This window comes from Mesoplodon densirostris, chromosome 8 (genome assembly GCF_025265405.1).
Source record: "Mesoplodon densirostris isolate mMesDen1 chromosome 8, mMesDen1 primary haplotype, whole genome shotgun sequence".
Classification (NCBI taxonomy): Eukaryota; Metazoa; Chordata; class Mammalia; order Artiodactyla; family Ziphiidae; genus Mesoplodon; species Mesoplodon densirostris.
In genome coordinates, this window is record NC_082668.1 from 38,819,027 (window position 1) to 38,839,203 (window position 20,177).

At 40.0% G+C, this 20,177-nt stretch overlaps 1 protein-coding gene across 1 annotated transcript in view; it reads left to right on the top strand.

Moving 5' to 3' along the window:
• Positions 1 to 13,482: 13,482 nt before the first annotated feature.
• BOLL (boule homolog, RNA binding protein) overlaps positions 13,483 to 20,177 on the top strand; it is a 31,396-nt gene continuing 24,701 nt past the window's right edge. Inside the window, exons 1-3 of the mRNA XM_060106749.1 lie at positions 13,483 to 13,503; positions 17,191 to 17,334; positions 19,880 to 19,971. Coding sequence (XP_059962732.1) covers positions 13,483 to 13,503; positions 17,191 to 17,334; positions 19,880 to 19,971 — 257 coding nt within the window. The remainder of the gene's footprint in view (positions 13,504 to 17,190; positions 17,335 to 19,879; positions 19,972 to 20,177) is intronic.

Here is a 20,177-nt window from a genome sequence, read left to right on the forward strand (position 1 = left end):
TTTGAAATGTCAAGGAGAGAAGAACACTAGGGACATGACATGACGTATTGCCAAGATGCTTAAGGGTGTAAGAAAAATGCATTAAGAGGTGTCATGATTGTAGCTGTGAAAATATCACATGCATCTGAAGGAAACCAGAATATATCACCCCAAAATATGTCTCTTTGACGTACTAATTTGAAAGCAATTAAGAAGCGGTAAATGCAGAAAAATCCCCCTTTTCTTCCTAAAGAAAGAAAACAAATTCTCCTATCAGCCTAGAAGAATCTGCAAACAAATCTTGTTAAACTAACCCTATCTTACTAGTTACTTCTTCACCATTTACTATCTCTAGCCCAAACCCTTTCATCCTGTCAATTCCTTACAAATTTATTGTTTCTTTGTGTAAAAGGTATAAAAGCTTCCTGTTCTGGTCACTTCTCAGGGTCTTCATTCTCTTGTGAAGGCTCTCATGTACATGTGAAAATTCAATAAAATGTGTATGCTTTTCTCCCGTTAATCTGTCTTTGTCAGTTTAATTTTCAGACCCAGCCAAGGACCCTAAGATGGTTGAGGAAAACTTTTTCCTCCCTTACAGTTCAAATCCAAGAATGAGATAAGAATGGGAAGAGAATAAAAACCAGCAAACTTAGTGGTCAGGAGGTGAGGCAAACACTGTAGGACTGAGTCTACAAGGGAATAATATGTTCTGGGTAATCATTCTCGCCCTGAAGTCTTGCTGTGGGTCGTATTTTTGTACACAGTAGTATTATTTGCCCTTAAGGAACTATCTGAGAATGTTCAAAGGATTATACAGGTGAGATGTTCCAAACATGAGGTCTTTCCCTAAAAATCAACTGAAAACATGTGTATAATTATCAAACCATACTTGTGTGATGAATCAAGAAAAAAGTTCTCTACGGACTTGAGGACACAGGGGTGAAGGGGAAGCTGGGACGAAGTGAGAGAGTAGCATTGACATATATACACTACCAAATATAAAATAGATAGCTAGTGGGAAGCAGCCGCATAGCACAGGGAGATCAGCTCAGTGCTTTGTGACCCCCTAGAGGGGTAGGATAGGGAGGATAGGAGGGAGGCTCAAGAGGGAGGGGATATGGGGACATGGATACTTACAGCTGATTCACTTTGTTGTACAACAGAAACTAACACAACATTGTAAAGCAATTATACTCCAATAAAGATATGAAAAAAAAAAGAAAAGAAAAAGGTTCTCTGGCAATGATTGACTGTTCTTCACTCTCAGTCCAGAAGGAAGAGTAAAATAGTTAGGTGGAGGGTGCAGTGAGGGTTGTCTATTAATTTAGTCTCTTATTCTATAAATATTTATGAGCTCCTACCTTATGCTGCACAACAGGTTCTACATTGTATATTCTTGTGTCTAAGTAGTTGCTCAAAGTAAACAGCATAATCAAATAAACCCATTAACTTTTATAAGGAATTTTCCAGTAAATCAGAAATTGCTCTTAAAATTGCTCTAAACTATCTCTATAACATTCTCTCTACATAGAAGTATTGTGTTCCTGGTAGAAGAAAAGGAAATCTTACCTCTTTGCTTCCTTAAGGCAGATTGTTTTTTGTTTGTTTGTTTGTTTGTTTGTTTTGTGGTACGCGGGCCTCTCACTGTTGTGGCATCTCCTGTTGCAAAGCACAGGCTCCAGACGCGCAGGCTCAGCGGCCATGGTTCATGGGCCCAGCCGCTCCGTGGCATGTGGGATCTTCCTGGACCGGGGCACAAACCCTGCGTCGGCAGGCGGACTCTCAACCACTGCACCACCAGGGAAGCCCCTAGGCAGATTGTTTTTCAATCCTGTCCCTCACCTCTCCTATTTCAAATATCCAACCAGCACAGAGAAAAAGAAAGCACCTAATAATCCTCCAAAATACAACAATAGGTTAATAGAACTTAGAACAAGAAATAAATAAAATGGAAGCAGAGGCATCTTTTAAACATGTCTTTTCATGTTGTTTTATCTACCAAGTTAAGTCACTCCCTGGTCTGGGGTATTTCTGCACCTGGCAACACTTCTATGCTTCCACTTAGCACACTGAGTGTATAAATATTCTATTTACTTAGCTCCTTTTCCCACTAGACCACAGGCTATGGAAGAGCGAGAACCAGGTCTTAATCACTGCCATATCCCCTGCCTTAAAGGCTGGTCCACAGGAGGTAAGCAAATGGTTATCTAGGTCTATAAGCTAGAGAAGCATCCAAAGGATTATCAAGAAGAGAACTGCTGAAAATAGATATTAGGCATTAGAATCTGAAGCTAGCAAACTTAAGAGGCAGGAACAGGAGAACTGCCAGTAAGGGAAGGCAAACAAGAAAGAGGGTAAGCTTGGGTAAATCTCTTAACAGACTGTGTGAAGAAAAAAGATGAGGGACACTGGGACACTAGCACAAAATATAAGAAAATGGGATATTCCCATTTTAAATTGCATCAAAGAGAAATAAAATACCTAGGAATAAACCTAGCCAAGGAGGGTGAAGACATACTCTGAGAACTATAAAACACTGATAAAGGAAATCAAAGGTGATTCAAGAAAATGGAAAGAAATCTGATGCCCTTGGATTAGAAGAATTAATAGTTAAAATGGCCACACTACCCAAAGCAATCTACAGATTTAATGTAATCCCTATCAAATTACCCATAACATTTTTCACAGAACTAGAACAAATAATCCTAAAATTTATATGGAACCACAAAAGACCCCAAATTGACAAAGCAAACCTAAGAAAAAAGAACAAAGCTGGAGGCATAACCCTTCCAGACTTCAGACAATACTACAGAACTACAGTAATCAAAACAGCGAGGTATTGGCACAAAAACAGACATATAAACGGAACAGAATAAAGAGCCCAGAAGTAAACCCACACAACTATAGTCAATTAATCTTTGACAAAGAGCACAAGAATATGCAATGGAGAAAAGACAGTCTCTTCAGCAAGTGGTGTTGGGAAAACTGGACAGCCTCATGTAAATCAATGAAGTTAAGACACTCCCAAACAACATACACAAAAATAAGCTCAAAATGGCTTAAAGACTTAAGACGTGACACCATAAAACTCCTAGAAGAGAACATAGGCAAAACATTCTCTGACATAAATAGTAGCAATGTTTTCTTAGATCAGTCTCCCAAGGCAATAAAAATAAAAGCAAAAATAAACAAATGGGAACTAATCAAACTTATAAGCTTTTGCAGAGCAAAGGAAGCCATAAACAAAATGAAAAAACAGCCTACAGAATGGGAGAAAATATTTGCAAATGATGCAACCGACAAGACCTTAATGTCCAAAATATACAAACAACGCATACAACTCAATAACAAAACAAACAAAAATCAAAAAAGGGGCAAAAGACCTAAATAGACATTTTTCCAAAGAAGACATACATGTGGCAAACAGAGAAATGCAAATCAAAACTACATTGAGGTATCACCTCACACTGGTCAGAATGGCCATCATTAAAGTCTACAAATAATAAATGCTGGAGAAAGGGTGTGGAGAAAAGGGAACTCTCCTACACTGTTGATGGGAATGTAAATTGGTGCAGCCACTATGGAAAACAGTATACAGGTTTCTAAAACTAAAACTAGAGTTGCCATATGATCCAGCAATCCCACTCTTGGGCATATATCTTGAAAAGACAAAAAGCTCTAATTCAAAAAGATACACGCACCCCAGTGTACATAGTGGCAACATGTACAATAGTCAAGACATGGAAACACTATATATATATATATATATATATATATACACACATATATATATATGTAGTCCATTTATATATATAAATGGAATATTAATACATAGTCCAGTTATATATATAAATGGAATATTACTCAGCCATTAAAAAAGAATAAAACAGTGGAGGAGGAGACCTTCAAGATGGCGGAAGAGTAAGACGTGGAGATCACCTTCCTCCCAACAAATACATCTACACGTGGAACAACTCCTACAGAACACCTACTGAATCTGGCAAAAGACCTCAGGCCTCCCAAAAGGCAAGAAACTCCCCACGTACCTGGATAGGGCAAAAGAAAAAAGAAAAAACAGAGACAAAAGAATAGGGATGGGACCTGCACCTCTGGGAAGGAGCTGTGAAGGAGGAAAGGTTTCCACACACTAGGAAGCCCCTTCACTGGCGGAGATGGAGGATGGGCGGGGGGGAAGCTTTGGGGCTATGGAGGAGAGCGCAGCAACAGGGGTGCAAAGGGCAAAGTGGAGAGATTCCCACACAGAGGATCGGTGCCGACCAGCACTCACCAGTTCGAGAGGCTTGTCTGCTCATCCGCCGGGGAGGGCGGGGCTGGGAGCTGAGGCTTGGGCTTCAGTTGGATCCCAGGGAGAGGGCTGGGGTTGGCTGCGTGAACACAGCCTGAAGGGGGCTAGTGCGCCACAGCTAGCCGGGAGGGAGTCCGGCAAAAGGTCTGCAACTGCCTACGAAGCAAGAGACTTTTTCTTGTCTCTTTGTTTCGGGGTGCATGAGGAGAGGGGATTAAGAGCGCCGCTTAAAGGAGCTCCAGAGATGGGCACAAGCCACTGCTATCAGTGCGGATCCCAGAGACAGGCATGAGACACTAAGGCTGCTGCTGCAGCCACCAAGAAGCCTGTGTGCAAGCACAGGTCACTATCCACACCTCCCCTCCCAGGAGCCTGTGCAGCCCGCCACTGTCAGGGTGCCGTGATCCAGGGACAACTTTCCCGGGAGAACGCACGGCACACCTCAGGCTGTTGCAATGTCACACTGGCCTTTGCCGCTGTAGGCTCCCCCCGCATCTGCACCCCTCCCTCCCCCCGGCCTGAGTGAGCCAGAGCCCCCGAATCAGCTGCTACTTTAACCCCGTGCTGTCTCAGCGAAGAACAGATGCCCTCAGACGACCTACACACAGAGATGGGGCCAAATCCAAAGCTAAACCCCTGTAGCTGTGCGAACAAAGAAGAGACAGGGAAATCTCTCCCAATAGCCTCAGGAGTAGTGGATTAAATCTCCACAATCAGTTTGATGTACCCTGCATCTGTGGAATACCTGAATAGACAAGGTATCATCCCAAACTGAGGCAGTGGACCTTAGGAACAACGATATATATTTTTTCTTCCTTTTTCTCTTTTTGTGAGTGTGTATGTGTATGCTTCTGTGTGTAATTTTGTCTGTATAGCTTTCCTTTTACCATTTGTCCTAGGGTTCTGTCTGCCCTTTTTGTTTGTTTGTTTGTATAGTTTTTAGCACTTCTTATCATTGGTGGATTTGTTTTTTGGTTTGGTTGCTCTCTTCTTTCTAAATTACATTTCAAATTTTTTTATTTTTAATAGTTACTTTTAATTTTAATAACTTTATTCTCTCTCTCTCTCTCTCTCTCTTTCTTTCTTTCTTTCTCCTTTTTATTATGAGCCATGTGGATGACAGGATGTTGGTGCTCCCGCTGGATGTCAGGCCTCTGCCTCTGAGGTGGAAGAGCCAAGTTCCAGACATTCGTCCACCAGAAACCTCCCAGCTCCACGTAATATCAAATGGCGAAAGCTCTCCAGGAGATATCCATCTCAACGTCAAGACCCAGCTCCACTCAATGACCAGCAAGCTACAGTGCTGGACACCCTATGGCAAACAATTAGCAAGACAGGAACACAACCGCACCCACTAGCAGAAAGGTTGCCTAAAATCATAATAAGGTCATGGAAACCCCAAAACACCACCAGATGCAGACCTGCCCACCAGAAAGATGAGATCCAGCCTCATCCACCAGAACACAGGCCCCACCAACAGGAAGCTTACAAAACCAACTAAACCAACCTTAGCCACTGGGGGCAAACACCAAAAACAACGGGAACTATGAACCTGCAGCCTGCAAAAAGGAGACCCCAAACACAGTAAGTTAAGCAAAATGAGAAGACACAAAAACACACACCAGATGAAGAAGCAAGGTAAAAACCCACCAGACAAAACAAATGAAGAGGGAATAGGCAGTCTACCTGAAAAAGAATTCAGAGTAATGATAGTAAAGATGATCGAAAATCTTGAAAATAGAATGGAAAAAATACAAGCAATGTTTAACAAGGACCTAGAAGAACTAAAGAGGAAACAAACAATGATGAATAAGACAATAAATGAAATTAAAAATTCTCTAGATGGGATCAATAGCAGAATAGCTGAGGCAGAAGAAAGGATAAGTGACCTGGAAGATAAAATAGTGGAAATAACTACTGCAGAGCAGAATAAAGAAAAAAGAATGAAAAGAATTGAGAACAGTCTCAGAGACCTCTGAGACAACATTAAACGCACCAACATTCGAATTGTAGGGGTACCAGAAGAAGAAGAGAAAAAGAAAGGGACTGAGAAAATATTTGAAGAGATTATAGTTGAAAATTTTCCTAATATGGGAAAGGAAATAATTAATCAAGTCCAGAAAGCACAAAGAGTCCAATACAGGATAAATCCAAGGGGAAACATGCCAAGACACATATTAATCAAACTATCAAAAACTAAATGCAAATAAAAAATATTAAAAGCAGCAAGGGAAAAACAACAGATAGCATACAAGAGATTCCCCAAAAGGTTAACAGCTGATCGTTCAGCAGAAACTCTGCAGGCCAGAAGGGAGAGGTAGAACATATTTAAAGTGATGAAAGGGAAAAACCTACAACAAAGATTACTCTACCCAGCAAGGATCTCATTCAGATTCGATGGAGAAATTAAAACCTTTACAGACAAGCAACAGCTAAGAGAACTCAGCACCACCAAACCAGCTTTAAAACAAATGCTAAAGGACCTTCTCCAGGCAAGGAAACACAAGAGGAGGAAAACACCTACTATAACAAACCCCAAACAATTAAGTAAATGGTAATAGGAACATATATATTGATAAATACCTTAAATGTAAATGGATTAAATGCTCCAACCAAAAGACATAGACTGGATGAATGAATATAAAGACAAGAACTGCACATATGCTGTCTATAAGAGACCCACTTCAGACCTAGGGACACTTACAGACTGAAAGTGAGGGAATGGAAAAAGATATTCCATGCAAATGGAAATCAAAAGAAAGCTGGAGTAGCAATTCTCATATTAGACAAAATAGACTTTAAAACAAAGACTATTACAAGAGACAAAGAAGGGCACTACAAAATGACCAAGGGATCGATTCAAGAAGATTTCACAATTGTATATATTTATGCACCCAACATAGGAGCACCTCAATACATAAGGCAAATACTAACAGCCATAAAAGGGGTAATCGACAGTAACACAATCATAGTAGGGGACTTTAACATCCCACTAGCACCAAGGGACAGGTCATCCAAAATGAAAATAAATAAGGAAACACAAGCTTTAAATGATACATTAAACAAGACACACCTAATTGATATTTATAGAACATTCCATCCAAAAATAACAGAATACACTTTCTTCTCAAGTGCTCATGGAACATTCTCCAGGATAGATCATATCTTGAGTCACAAATCAAGCCTTGGTAAATTTAAGAAAATTGAAATTGTATCAAGTATCTTTTCTGACCACAACACTATGAGATTAGATATCAATTACAGGAAAAAAATCTGTAAAAAATACAAACACATGGAGGCTAAACAATACACTACATAATAACCAAGAGATTGCTTAAGAAATCGAAGAGAAAATTTAAAAAACCCTAGAAACAAATGACAATGAAAACACGACGACCACAAACCTATGGGATACAGAAAAAGCAGTTCTAAGAGGGAAGTTTATAGCAATATAATCCTAACTTTAAGAAACAAGAAACATGTCAAATAAACAACATAACCTTACACCTAAAGCAATTAGAGAAAGAAGAACAAAAAAAACCCAAAGTTAGCAGGAGGAAAGAAATCATAAAGATCACATCAGAAATCAATGAAAAAGAAATAAAGGAAACAGTAGCAAAGATCAATAAAACTAAAAGCTGGTTCTTTGGGAAGGTAAACAAAATTGATAAACCATTAGCCAGACTCATCAAGAAAAAAAGGGAGAAGACTCAAATCAATAGAATTAGAAATGAAAAAGGAGAAATAACAACTGACACTGCAGAAATACAAAGGATCATGAGAGATTACTAAAAGCAACTATATACCAATAAAATGGACAACCTAGAAGAAATGGACAAATTCTTAGAAAGGCACAACCTTCCGAGACTGAACCAGTAAGAAAGAGAAAATATAAACAGACCAACCAATCACAAGCACTGAAATTGAGACTGTGATTAAAAATCTTCCAACAAACAAAAGCCCAGGACCAGATGGCTTCACAGGTGAATTCTATCAAACATTTAGAGAAGAGCTAACACCAATCCTTCTCAAACTCTTCCAAAATATAGCAGAGGGAGGAACACTCCCAAACTCATTCTACGAGGCCACCATCACCCTGATACAACAAACAGGCAAAGATGCCACAAAAAAAGAAAACTACAGGCCAATATCACTGATGAACATAGATGCAAAAATCCTCAACAAAATACTAGCAAACAGAATCCAACAGCACATTAAAAGGATCATACACCAGGATCAAGTGGGGTTTATCCCAGGAATGCAAGGATTCTTCAATATATGCAAATCAATCAATGTGATACACCATATTAAAAAATTGAAGCAGAAAAACCATACGATCATCTCAATAGATGCAGAGAAAGCTTTTGACAAAATTCAACACCCATTTATGATAAAAACCCTGCAGAAAGTAGGCATAGAGGGAACTTTCCTCAACATAATAAAGACTATATATGACAAACCCACAGCCAACACTGTCCTCAATGGTGAAAAACAGACACCATTTCCACTAAGATCAGGAACAAGACAAGGTTGCCCACTCTCACCACTATTACTCAACATTGTTTTGGAAGTTTTAGCCACAGCAATCAGAGAAAAAAAGAAATAAAAGGAATCCAAATTGGAAAAGAAGAAGTAAAGCTGTCACTGTTTGCAGATGACATGATACTATACATACAGAATCCTAAAGATGGTACCAGAAAACTACTAGAGTTAATCAATGAATTTGGTAAAGTAGCAGGATAAAAAATTAATGCAGGGCTTCCCTGGTGGCGCAGTGGTTGAGAGTCCGCCTGCTGATGCAGGGAACATGGGTTCGTGCCCCGGTCCGGGAAGATCCCACATGCTGCGGAGTGGCTGGGCCCGTGAGCCATGGCTGCTGAGCCTGTGCGTCTGGAGCTTGTGCTCTGCTCTGCAGCGGGAGAGGCCACAACAGTGAGAGGCCCGTGTACTGCAAAAAAAAAAAAAAAAAAAAAAAAAAATTAATGCACAGAAATCTCTTGCATTCCTATACACTAATGATGAAAAATCTGAAAGAGAAATTAAGGAAACACTCCTATTTACCACTGCAACAAAAAGATTTGAATACCTAGGAATAAACCTACCTAAGGAGACAAAAGACCTGTATGCAGAAAAGTATAAGACACTGATGAAAGAAATTAAAGATGACACAAACAGATGGAGAGATATACCATGTTCTTCGATTGGAAGAATCAGCATTGTGAAAATGACTATACTACCCAAAGCAATCTACAAATTCAATGCAATCCCTATCAAACTACCAATGGCATTTTTCACAGAACTAAAACAGAAATTTTCACAATTTGTATGGAAATACAAAAGACCCTGAATAGCCAAAGCAATTTTGAGAAAGAAAAAAGGGCTGAAGAAATCAGGCCCCCAGACATCAGACTATAGCACAAAGCTACAGTAGCTTTTTACAAAGTACAGTACAGTAATCAAGACAGTATGGTACTGGCACAGAAACAGAAATATAGATCAATGGAACAAGATAGAAAGCCCAGAAAAAAACCCACACACCTATGGTCAACTAATGTATGACAAAGGAGGCAAGGACATACAATGGAGAAATACAGTCTCTTCAATAAGTGGTGCTGGGAAAACTGGACAGCTACATGTAAAAGAATGAAATAGAACACTCCCTAACACCATACACAAAAATAAACTCAAAATGGATTCGAGACCTAAATGTAAAACTGGACACTATAAAACCCTTGGAGGAAAACATAGGAAGAACACTCTTTGACATAAATCACACCAAGATCTTTTTTGATCCACCTCCTAGAGTACTGGAAATAAAAACAAAAATAAACAAATGGGACCTAATGAAACTTCAAAGCTTTTGCACAGCAAAGGAAACCATAAACAAGATGAAAAGACAACCCTCAGAATGGGAGAAAATATTTGCAAATGAAGCAACAGACAAAGGATTAATCTCCAAAATATATAAACAGCACATGCAGCGCAATATTAAAAAAACAAACAACCCAATCCAAAACTGAGCAGAAGACCTAAACAGACATTTCTCCAAAGAAGACATACAGATGGCCAAGAAGCACATGAAAAGCTGCTCAACATCACTAATTATTAGAGAAATCGAAATCAAAGCTACAATGAGGTATCACCTCACACCAGTTAGAATGGGCACCATCAGAAAATCTACAAACAACAAATGCTGGAGAGGGTGTGGAGAAAAGGGTACCCTCTTGCACTGTTGGTGGGAATGTAAATTGACACAGCCACTATGGAGAACAGTATGGAGGTTCCTTAAAAAACTAAAAATAGAATTACCATATGATCCAGCAATCCCACTACTGGGCATATACCCAGAGAAAACCATAATTCAAAAAGACACATGCACCCCAATGTTCCTTGCAGCACTATTTACAATAGCCAGGTCATGGAAGCAACCTAAATGCCCATCGACCGACAAATGGAATGAAGAAGTGGTACATATATACAATGGAATATTACTCAGCCATAAAAAGGAACGAATTTGGGTCATTTGTTGAGACATGGATGGATCTAGAGACTGTCATACAGAGTGAAGTAAGTCAGAAAAACAAATATCGTATATTAACGCATATATGTGGAACCTAGAAAAATGGTACAGATGAACCGGTTTGCAGGGCAGCAATTGAGACATAGATGTAGAGAACAAACATGGACACCAAGCGGGGAAAGCAGTGGGGTGGTGGTGGTGGTGTGATGAATTGGGTGATTGGGATTGACATGTATAGGCTGATGTGTATAAAACTGATGACTAATAAGAACCTGCTGTATAAAAAAATAAATAAAATAAAACTTAAAAATTAAAAAAAAAAAAGAATGTGCTTTGCCCACTGCTGGGTACATGACAGAGGCGGATCAATTTCTTTTCTCACCTTGCCACTCACACCAGCATTTCAGCTTTGACGGTGCCCTTACCCAGCCCTGGACACTGTGCTCCACAATGCTGTTCTCTGTACTCCCACAGGCCTTTGATCATAGTTCACATACCACTTACCCTATTTTGTATGTATCCTATTTATTATAAGCAATTTAGATGTAATTATTTTGAGTAATTAGTTTTTTCTCTCTTTCTAGATTAAAAACACGTCAATGACAGAGGTTTGATCTTGTTCATCTTCTTATCTCTCACTGCATATAGTATTATGTACTGAACATAATAGGAACTCTATAAACGTGTACTACGTTGAATTGTATAATTTTACATGTTTTATGCAAGTTTTAAAATAAAAAAACGTTTTGCTTTAAGGATTAAAAGACTTAGGAGAACAGAGAACTACCATACTGCAAATACAGTATAGCCCCCTAGCACCCAACACGGGTCTTGAAATATACAGCCAGTGTTCCCTAAATTGTGTTGATTAAATTGTGTGTCACAGACTGCACACCTAGTATGGTGAATACAGTGTTCAAAAATAAGTGTTTTTAGTCAAAAAAGACTTGGACAAAAGAGATGTCAGTAATAGCTACTTAAACCCATCATTACTACTGGAAAAAAATGCCCGAAGAAGATCAGTTCTGATGGTATTGAACAGCAAAATTATTCTGCTCTGGAATATGAGTTTTAGTTATAGGTTTGTAGTCTCTGTTTCCAAAGAAACTAATACCTGAGAAATTGAGCTTAAATTGTATGCACAAATGTATAATGACTTTTAGGATGCTTTACCTGAACTGTATTCAATGAAAATAATTACGTTTCCCATTTTATTTGTGGTAAATAATATAAAGAGCTAATGTTTGAACAGATTAAAAATTAAATACATAATAATTTTTAACTATTTATCTTGAAAGTAAAAAAACCAAACTTTTATAATAGAGAGTATGAAAGTTATTACTGAGGTAACTTTTAACAGTCGTTGCTGTTAATTCTTTAAAAATATATGTCAAAATGGTTAAGATCATGACCTGCTGTCAGAGAGACACCCGGGTTACATCTATAGCTTTAGACCTTGACCAAATTACTTAACCTCCATATCTCCATTTGCTCACCTGTAATATGAAGATAACAGGAGCATCTATTTGAAGGGTTGCTGTAAAAATGAAATGATTAAATGATACTGATTGCAAAGCACTGTGCCTGGCACCAAAGTGAGGCCTTGATAAATGGTAGCCATAATCATCATCATTATTAGAGAAGTTAACCTAGTTGTAATTATTTAGAACTTGAAAATATGTGATATCGGCGAGATATGTAAATAAATCGCAGCTACCTTCTGGCAATATATTTTACGAAGCAGTCTTCTTCCAAAGGAGATCCCAAGGCGGCTAGAGCCACTCCAGCCAAGTGGCACAGTCCTCACCCCTCGGGAGCGTGGGTGGCTCTGTGGCGGGCCGGCTCCCCAGGCTGTGCGGCGGCCGCGCGGTGCTCAGCGGGCGCGGGCCTAGGGCGGGCGCCGGAGCCCGGACGGCGCGGCGGGCCCCGGACAAGCCTCCCGCGCCGCCCCGCCCGCTCGGCTGGGATGAGTGACGGCGACAACAGGTGCGGTGCGGCGCGGCGTCCGCGGCTTCTCCGGAGCCCCCGAGTTTGGCGCGTCAGGTCCCCGGGAGTCAGACTTTGACTCTGCAAACTGGCCTCCTCGCCCCGCACCAGCCTTCCGAAGTCGCCCCTCAACAGGCTTCTTGCACCTTAGTGAAGCCTGAGGTCACCTCCACCTCTCGAAACCCACCAGTCCCAGAGGCCAACTTTTCTCCAAAGGGGAGAAGGAAAGGCGTGAAAGGCGTGCGGTGCATGGAACTCTGCATAACTGTTCGCTCTCTCCTCCCCAGCCGTTCGAAAACAGGCGAGAGTGGCTCCAGAAGGGAGCCCTCGCTCCGCACACCCCACGCCCGCCCCGACCTGCTGTACGCTCTGCCCCTGAGACGGCCCAGCTCGGCGACCACTGGCCACCGCCGAAACCCGTCCGTCCGCGCCCCTCCCCGGGTTGCGGCGCCCGCCCGCACCGCCGTCCGCCGCCCTAGGCGACGCCGCCTGCCCCTCCCCACACACCCCCGGGTGGCAGGTTCAGGCCCCGGGTCCGAGTCTGCGGCCCTGCAACTGCCACCAACGCCGTCGCCGCCAGGGGGAGAGAGTCTCCGTCGGGAAACGTGGTGTTGCTTCCTGGGTGTGAAGGTGCTTTCAAACTTTAGGTTTCTGTTCCTTTCCCCCTGGCTTTTGAAGAACAGAGAGGAAGATGGAGACCGAGTCCGGGGCGGTGAGTAAGGCGGTCAAGGCCCGGAGTCCTGGGCTTCAGAGTTGTGGGAAGAAGGAGCAATGTGGACTCCGTCTGTGAGGGGCTGGAAGGGCGAGTCTAGAGCCTGCGATTTTGTCGGGAGGTAACGTGGTCAGGGAGCCCCATCGACTGCCGCGAAGAGCGGCCCGCCTGCAGGCCCCGTCGGGTTGTGTCGCGGGGTCGCAAAGGTCCGGCCACCGGGGCTTGGACGGGGTGTAGATGGGCTGGGAGACCTCGGCAGCGACCGGGAGGCGGTGGGTGGCTGGGCCCTGTGCACCAGGCCGGGTCCAGGCTAGAGAAACAGCTTTCCCGCCGAAATTAGGCTCGCTGCGTCTTTGACGCTCACTCCCACCGGACTCCGCCCAGCCACCCCCCTGAGGCGTTGCCCCGGCGGCTGATGCCTCCTCTCCTCGACTGGTCATGGGGGACCAGAAGGCCCGAGAGACCTGGCAGGGGGCGGGAGCGGGGCTGGGTAGCGGGTACCTGTGCCCCGGACCGGAACCTCTAGCACCAGGTGCGCGCCCAAGCCAGACAGGGCTGGGCGGGAGACCACTTAGGACCGAGGGGCTGCAGTAACGTGCCGCCGCGCCCCGCACGGCGCCCCGCCCGGCGTCCGCCAGCAGCCAATCAGCGAGCGCCACGCGAGGCTCGCAGGGCAGGCCGCACACTAGGCCGGCGTCGGGGTCGGTGCCGTTGAGGGTTCCCGCCACTGCTGCTGGCGGGTTTGCAGGGCAAAATTTCTCACTGGCTAGCTTTCTTTTCCCTCCCTCACTTTGGTGGGGAGGGGGTGGATCCTCGAGGCAGTGATCAAGTTCACGATGACCCGAGAGAACCCAAGGGAGTTGTCGCCTCGGCCATTTCCCCCAGTGCCTCAGCTTTCTGGCTTCGGAGGGGAAGGAGCACGCAGGCCGTAACTGCAACGGTTAGCCCGCCCTTTTCCTGTTGTCTTTGTTGGCAAAGTAGATGATAGATTTCGAGGTTAATTTTAGAGGGGAGGAGGCAGTGGGGGCACATTACTTTGGAGGAAATTTTAAATAAACTAGTACAAGAAGTTTTACTAAGGACCCTTACTTCTAACCCCAAAACAGCACCAATCTAAGTGATTTTCATACGTTTGCAGAATTATTGCCAGCAGAATTTGAGGCTTTCTTAATTAACTCAGTGAACCGCTAACCTTCTCTGAGGAACTTAAAGATCGTATCTACCTGAGCCTTGTTACTACCAAGATTAAAATATTTTCTAGGCTTTTATTCATGTTGTAGTCTTCAGCCCACAACCTAAGGGTTGGCATATCGTGAGCAGGAAGAAATTATTCATTTATTCATTCGTTCAACAAATATTTATTGAACACATGCTATATATGGTCCCTACTTTAGATGCTGCAGTGAACAAAACAGGCAAAACCCTCTTCCTTCTTTCTTGAACATTATATTATAGTGGAAAAAGACAGACAACAAACATAATAAATAAATTACATGGTATTACATGTTGGTAAGTGGTAAGGAGAAAAATAAAACAGTTGGAACCCACAATAGAACAGGAGTCTTAGAAAATGAAGAATGAAGTGAGTGATATGTAAAAAGTTCATGTTTTTCCTTCCTCGGTATCATTTAACTGATTTCTCAAGATTGGAAGTAAAGCACTCTGTTCCCTTCCATTCACGTCATTCCTCTCTTAATGAAAACTAATGGAGTTGACTTTTATTTAAACAAATTTGGAACAAAAGAGTTCATCCATTGAATTCATTTTGTTTTTAAGAAGAGAATTTCATGAAGATTGATTTTTTTTTTAACTTTGCAAATAGGTAATGACTACATTCTGTAACCCGGCAGAGAGAAAAGATTGTATCTACCAGAGCTGTTCTATTATCTCTAGCAATACAAATCTACAGTTGAAAAGTAAAACTAAGTACCCCAGAATCATCCAGTCTGGGCACTACGTCTTACAAGTACAGTGACTGAAGTTACAAATAACGTCCAGATGCCCAGGGAGGATGCTGTTAGGATTCCCAGTTTCTTTAATTGGCAACTACAACATAGCAATTATTAAATATGAGGACTCTGTGGTTTAAGAGATGTTTTTATGAACTCCCTTACTAGGGAGTGTTTTTCCCCCTTAAGACTAGATGGAGAATAGAGCCCAGAAGGTCCAGCCTATAGCCCCATAGTCACTACTGGCCTAGTCATTTCTCTGTACATCTTGCAGAGATTAATTTAGGGATTATGGTTTTATTGGCCAATGAAGTGAAAGGAGAGCAAATGTGAAAAAGAACAACTCCATTATCTAAGTTGGAACTTCATTTTCATGAATTTGTTTCTCAGAGAATTTAAATCATCAACTCCAAGCTTTCTGAAGCACTCATTTAGGGTCTCAAAAGTCTGTTTCATTTTCCCAGAAGGAGAATAATTAGCAAGTTCTTAAATTGGTTTCTCTTTAAAATTCTATTCTCAAGCCTTGTTTTTCTTCAGATGTACCTGAGGAGTCTACTATCTTGCCATTGTGCAAAGGTGTATATGTTAATATATATTTATTAAAATCTAAATTAGGTCCCCTGACTTAGAATTGTGAACATATGAATGTGAGCTCAATTCTTTAGCATAAAGAAAAAATTAGTATAAAAATTTTAGTATAAAACTTTATACCTATGAGTTATAGGTATACAATTTTTTTTTTTTTTTTACTAAATCGGTCCACTTTTCCAATTGCCAAGTGCATTTTAAAAATTTGACTTTAGAGTTGAAAAACTGTGAACTTGTGTCGGAATCTGTTGACTTGTCAATGCCCTTTAGCCAAAGACCATCACAAATTCACCTGCAGTTTATTAAAGTTGGATCTTCTGAATTAACAACAAAGAAGAACATACACCATGCAGCCTCTCAGCAAGAAGGTGTTAGAAGAACTTATTATAGGATTTAAGCTTATATTAAGCACTTTTTAGAGAGGATTTAATGAAGAGGGCTTTACTCTGAAATACGTGTTGTCAGGAAGTGGGAGTAATTCTATGATTGGGTATGTTAATTCTTACCTAGGAGACAAAAATAGATTGAAGCTAAAGCTGTGATTGATAAAGAAGGAGTGGTCTTATCAGGTAGGATAGAAGGATGTTTGGTCATTCTTGTGGTTTGGGCAATGCCTTTGTTTTTGTCTATGTACAGATATGTTTATGGAGTGATCTTGTTTTTATCTTCATCCATCACAATCACAGAGGAGCCTTGCCCGATGTTGGTGTTCTGTTAACAAGAGAACACCACAGCCTAGCTGTGAGTTCCCGGCCAACTCCTAACACCAGGGCCTAGTTGGTTGTGCCAGGCCAGCTGCTAGCTGTCCAGGGTTACTCTTCTCTTTTTCACACTTCTTTTTGAGTTTAATATTCCTCCTTAATGCTTATAATATTTAAATAGTACAGTTAATAATAACTAACATATGTATGTTTAAATAATATATTTAAGATTTAAGATCGTCTCTGTAGAGGAATGAATTCTACATTTCTTATATTTTTGTTGCCCCCAAAAGTTATTAGCTCTAATTATAATCTTCATAATATTAGCATAAAATTAAAGTCTGAAATACTACATTTTGTCAATGACTTCTTTTTGAAGGATATATGCTTTCATCCTGCATCAAAACTTATACCCAGTACTAAGAGTTTAAAAGAATTTTATTTTACAGCAAACATCAAATCAGATGCAAACAGATTCATTATCTCCATCCCCTAATCCTGTGTCACCTGTGCCTCTGAATAACCCAACGAGTGCCCCAAGATATGGAACAGTGATCCCTAACCGCATCTTTGTAGGAGGAATCGACTTTAAGGTACCTAATTATGCATGCAACATAGTGTATTCTTTGTATTAGAAGTGTTTTATTTCTCAGAAATTGTTTCTTCCTGCAACTTTAAAAATAATAACATATTTGCTATTTGCATAATGATTAGTAGGTTTCAAATTGTCTTAATATAAAGAATCTTTTCAACAACAATGTAGGTTAAATAGAGTATATATAATTGTCCAATTTCACATACAAGGAAATTGAGGCTCACTGACATATCTATAGGCTCCGAGCTACTTAGTGACAAAGTGAAAACTAGAATTCTATTTTTCTGACTCATATCTCCACATGCTTTATTTCACCATACCACACTAATTATACTTTTTTATATAATACTCTAATAGCCCAAATAATGAGTGATTATAATTTTCAAAAGAAGACTCAATTAAGGAAAAAGAAAACAAAAACAGAGCAGTTTTATGAAATCCTGTTTCTTTATCCCAACTTTCATCTTAGACTCCTGAGTAACTTCCTAGACTTCTATCTTTTGTACGTTGCTTTCTATCACCTAATTTAGAATTTGATCACTAAAAAAGGCCTGTGTCCTAGTCAGAATAAAGCATTTTAACAGTAATATGTTTAAATAATGTAATCAGCCATTTCACTCTTTCAGAGAGGCATAGTTTTGTGAGATGTTTTGCAGCACCACCATGTGGGAGGTGGTAGTTAAACACCTACAGGAAAGGCAAGCATGGATAATTTAGGAACACTCTTACTTCCAAGTGGATATATCGAAGGATTTCCAAGCTTCCATATTACATACTGGAAATTTCAGGGACAGTTGTCTTAATTAAAAAAAATGTGCAATTAGGGTATGATATTTGACATTTAATACTCGCTATCTTCCAATGATCAATCTCTCACAATTTGTATGGAATTACTTTTTTCCTGCTCAAGATAAATGTTACACTTAATGTATTTGTCAAAACTGTGAGTCTTAAGCAAGTATGTGATTGGTTCACTAAAAATAAATTAAGGAAAATAATTTCTTATAAAATGCTTATTTTTTTAAAAAATTTTCTGTTTCTGTAGAAAATATTAATAGCTGACCATAAATATTCAAGTTGAATATTCTTGTTCAGAATTTATATTATATTAGCTTAGTATATTTTTAAATAAATAATCAATAAATGTACTAATTTATATGGCTAGGTTAGTGTAGGTTTTTATTGAAGCCAATCAGCTACAATATGAACTTTGGGGGCCATTGTTACAATACAGTCATAGCTTTAACATAACTGCTAGGGTTCTCTCCCTCATACTTATACCTTTTGCAAAACCATAGGTAATTTCCAGCAAGGAAATACTTTAACATAGTAGCAAGCAGTCTCAAACTTTTTAAAATTCTTCTTTTTAGAACCCTACAGCCCATCCCTTTTAATATTTAATCATCTTGACTTTCTGTCTCCTTACTTTTCAGCAAAGAAATGGAGCTGCAAAATTGAGCTAGTGATTTTTCTATCAGAGAATAGTTTGAATTAATTTGTTTTCAAGTCTCTAATAGAAACCTTATTCTGACATTGATTCCATTTTGTGTTTATTGAAATGAGGCAGTAAGTTATTCTCAGATTAACTCAGTATTTGTCATCATCCAGTTTAGCAGGCTTTAGGTTACCAACTAAAAACCAGTAAGTAGTGAAGTAGCAGTGGAACTCAAGAAATATTGCTCTGCTGTTAGGCATGTCTTTTCCTAGATATATAAAGAAAATTTTTTTCTATGGATATTTAAAGTCCCTCTTGGGGGCAAACACTTATAGCTGAACCAGAAAATGAAATTGCAATGAATTTAGTGTGAATACTCTAGAGAAAGGTGATATGGGTCTATTATGAGACTATTTCAATTAAAACCAGATATGCCAAACCATATTTGTAGGCATCTTATACATGATAGTCTAATTATGACTCAGTTTTTTTGCATATCATCATAATGTCTGTATTTAGCTGACATGTATATTGAGTACAGATAAAGCATCTAGAAACTTTAAATCTTGTAGCCTCTCTGTTGTTATCACAAATTGAGTTCAGCTACTTTTGGAAATATATTTCCTTCCTAAGACCTTACTTTTCCTGGGGACTCTGCTGATTAAAATAGAGTGACTGGTATAGGCCAGCATAACCTAGTTCCACTGCTATGACTGTGGGCCTCTCTGAACCACAAGAACCAATAGTAGTATGCCCTTAGTATAGTTATAGCCATGCCTAGTACAATTTTATTAAAAACTGGCTAACTAGAGAACAAGAATTCCTTTAAATAGTGAGCTTTCTTTGTAGTTTTTTAAAAATTCAGCTTAAAATATTTTATTGCAGTGTAATATTTTAACGACATAGTATTAACAACTCTGCATAAAGCAAAGTATTCATATTGATTTTAATAACCTAGTGGTTTCATGCACTGTTTTTATGATGAGAGGCATTCTTACATCCATATTGTTATTTATGTTACCTTTTGTGTCTCCAAACCAAGCATAGGAGTTGTTTCATCTTTTATCAATTAAAATGGTTTTTGTGTGTTTTCTTTTTATACCATTAGACAAATGAAAATGATTTAAGAAAATTTTTTTCCCAGTATGGGTCTGTAAAAGAAGTGAAGATTGTAAATGACAGAGCTGGAGTGTCCAAAGGGTTAGTATCACTATAGATAGTACATGGAATTGACAACTGTATTTTTATTGGATTACTAGGTTTTGTATACTAATTTATTTTGGTTCCATTTTTTAAAAGAGAGTTTCATGCCTTCTTCTTTCCTCCTACCTTTTGATTTCAGTGTGTGTGTGTTTGTGTATTTTGGAGGAATGCTGACACTATAATATTCCTTAATTTATTGGAAA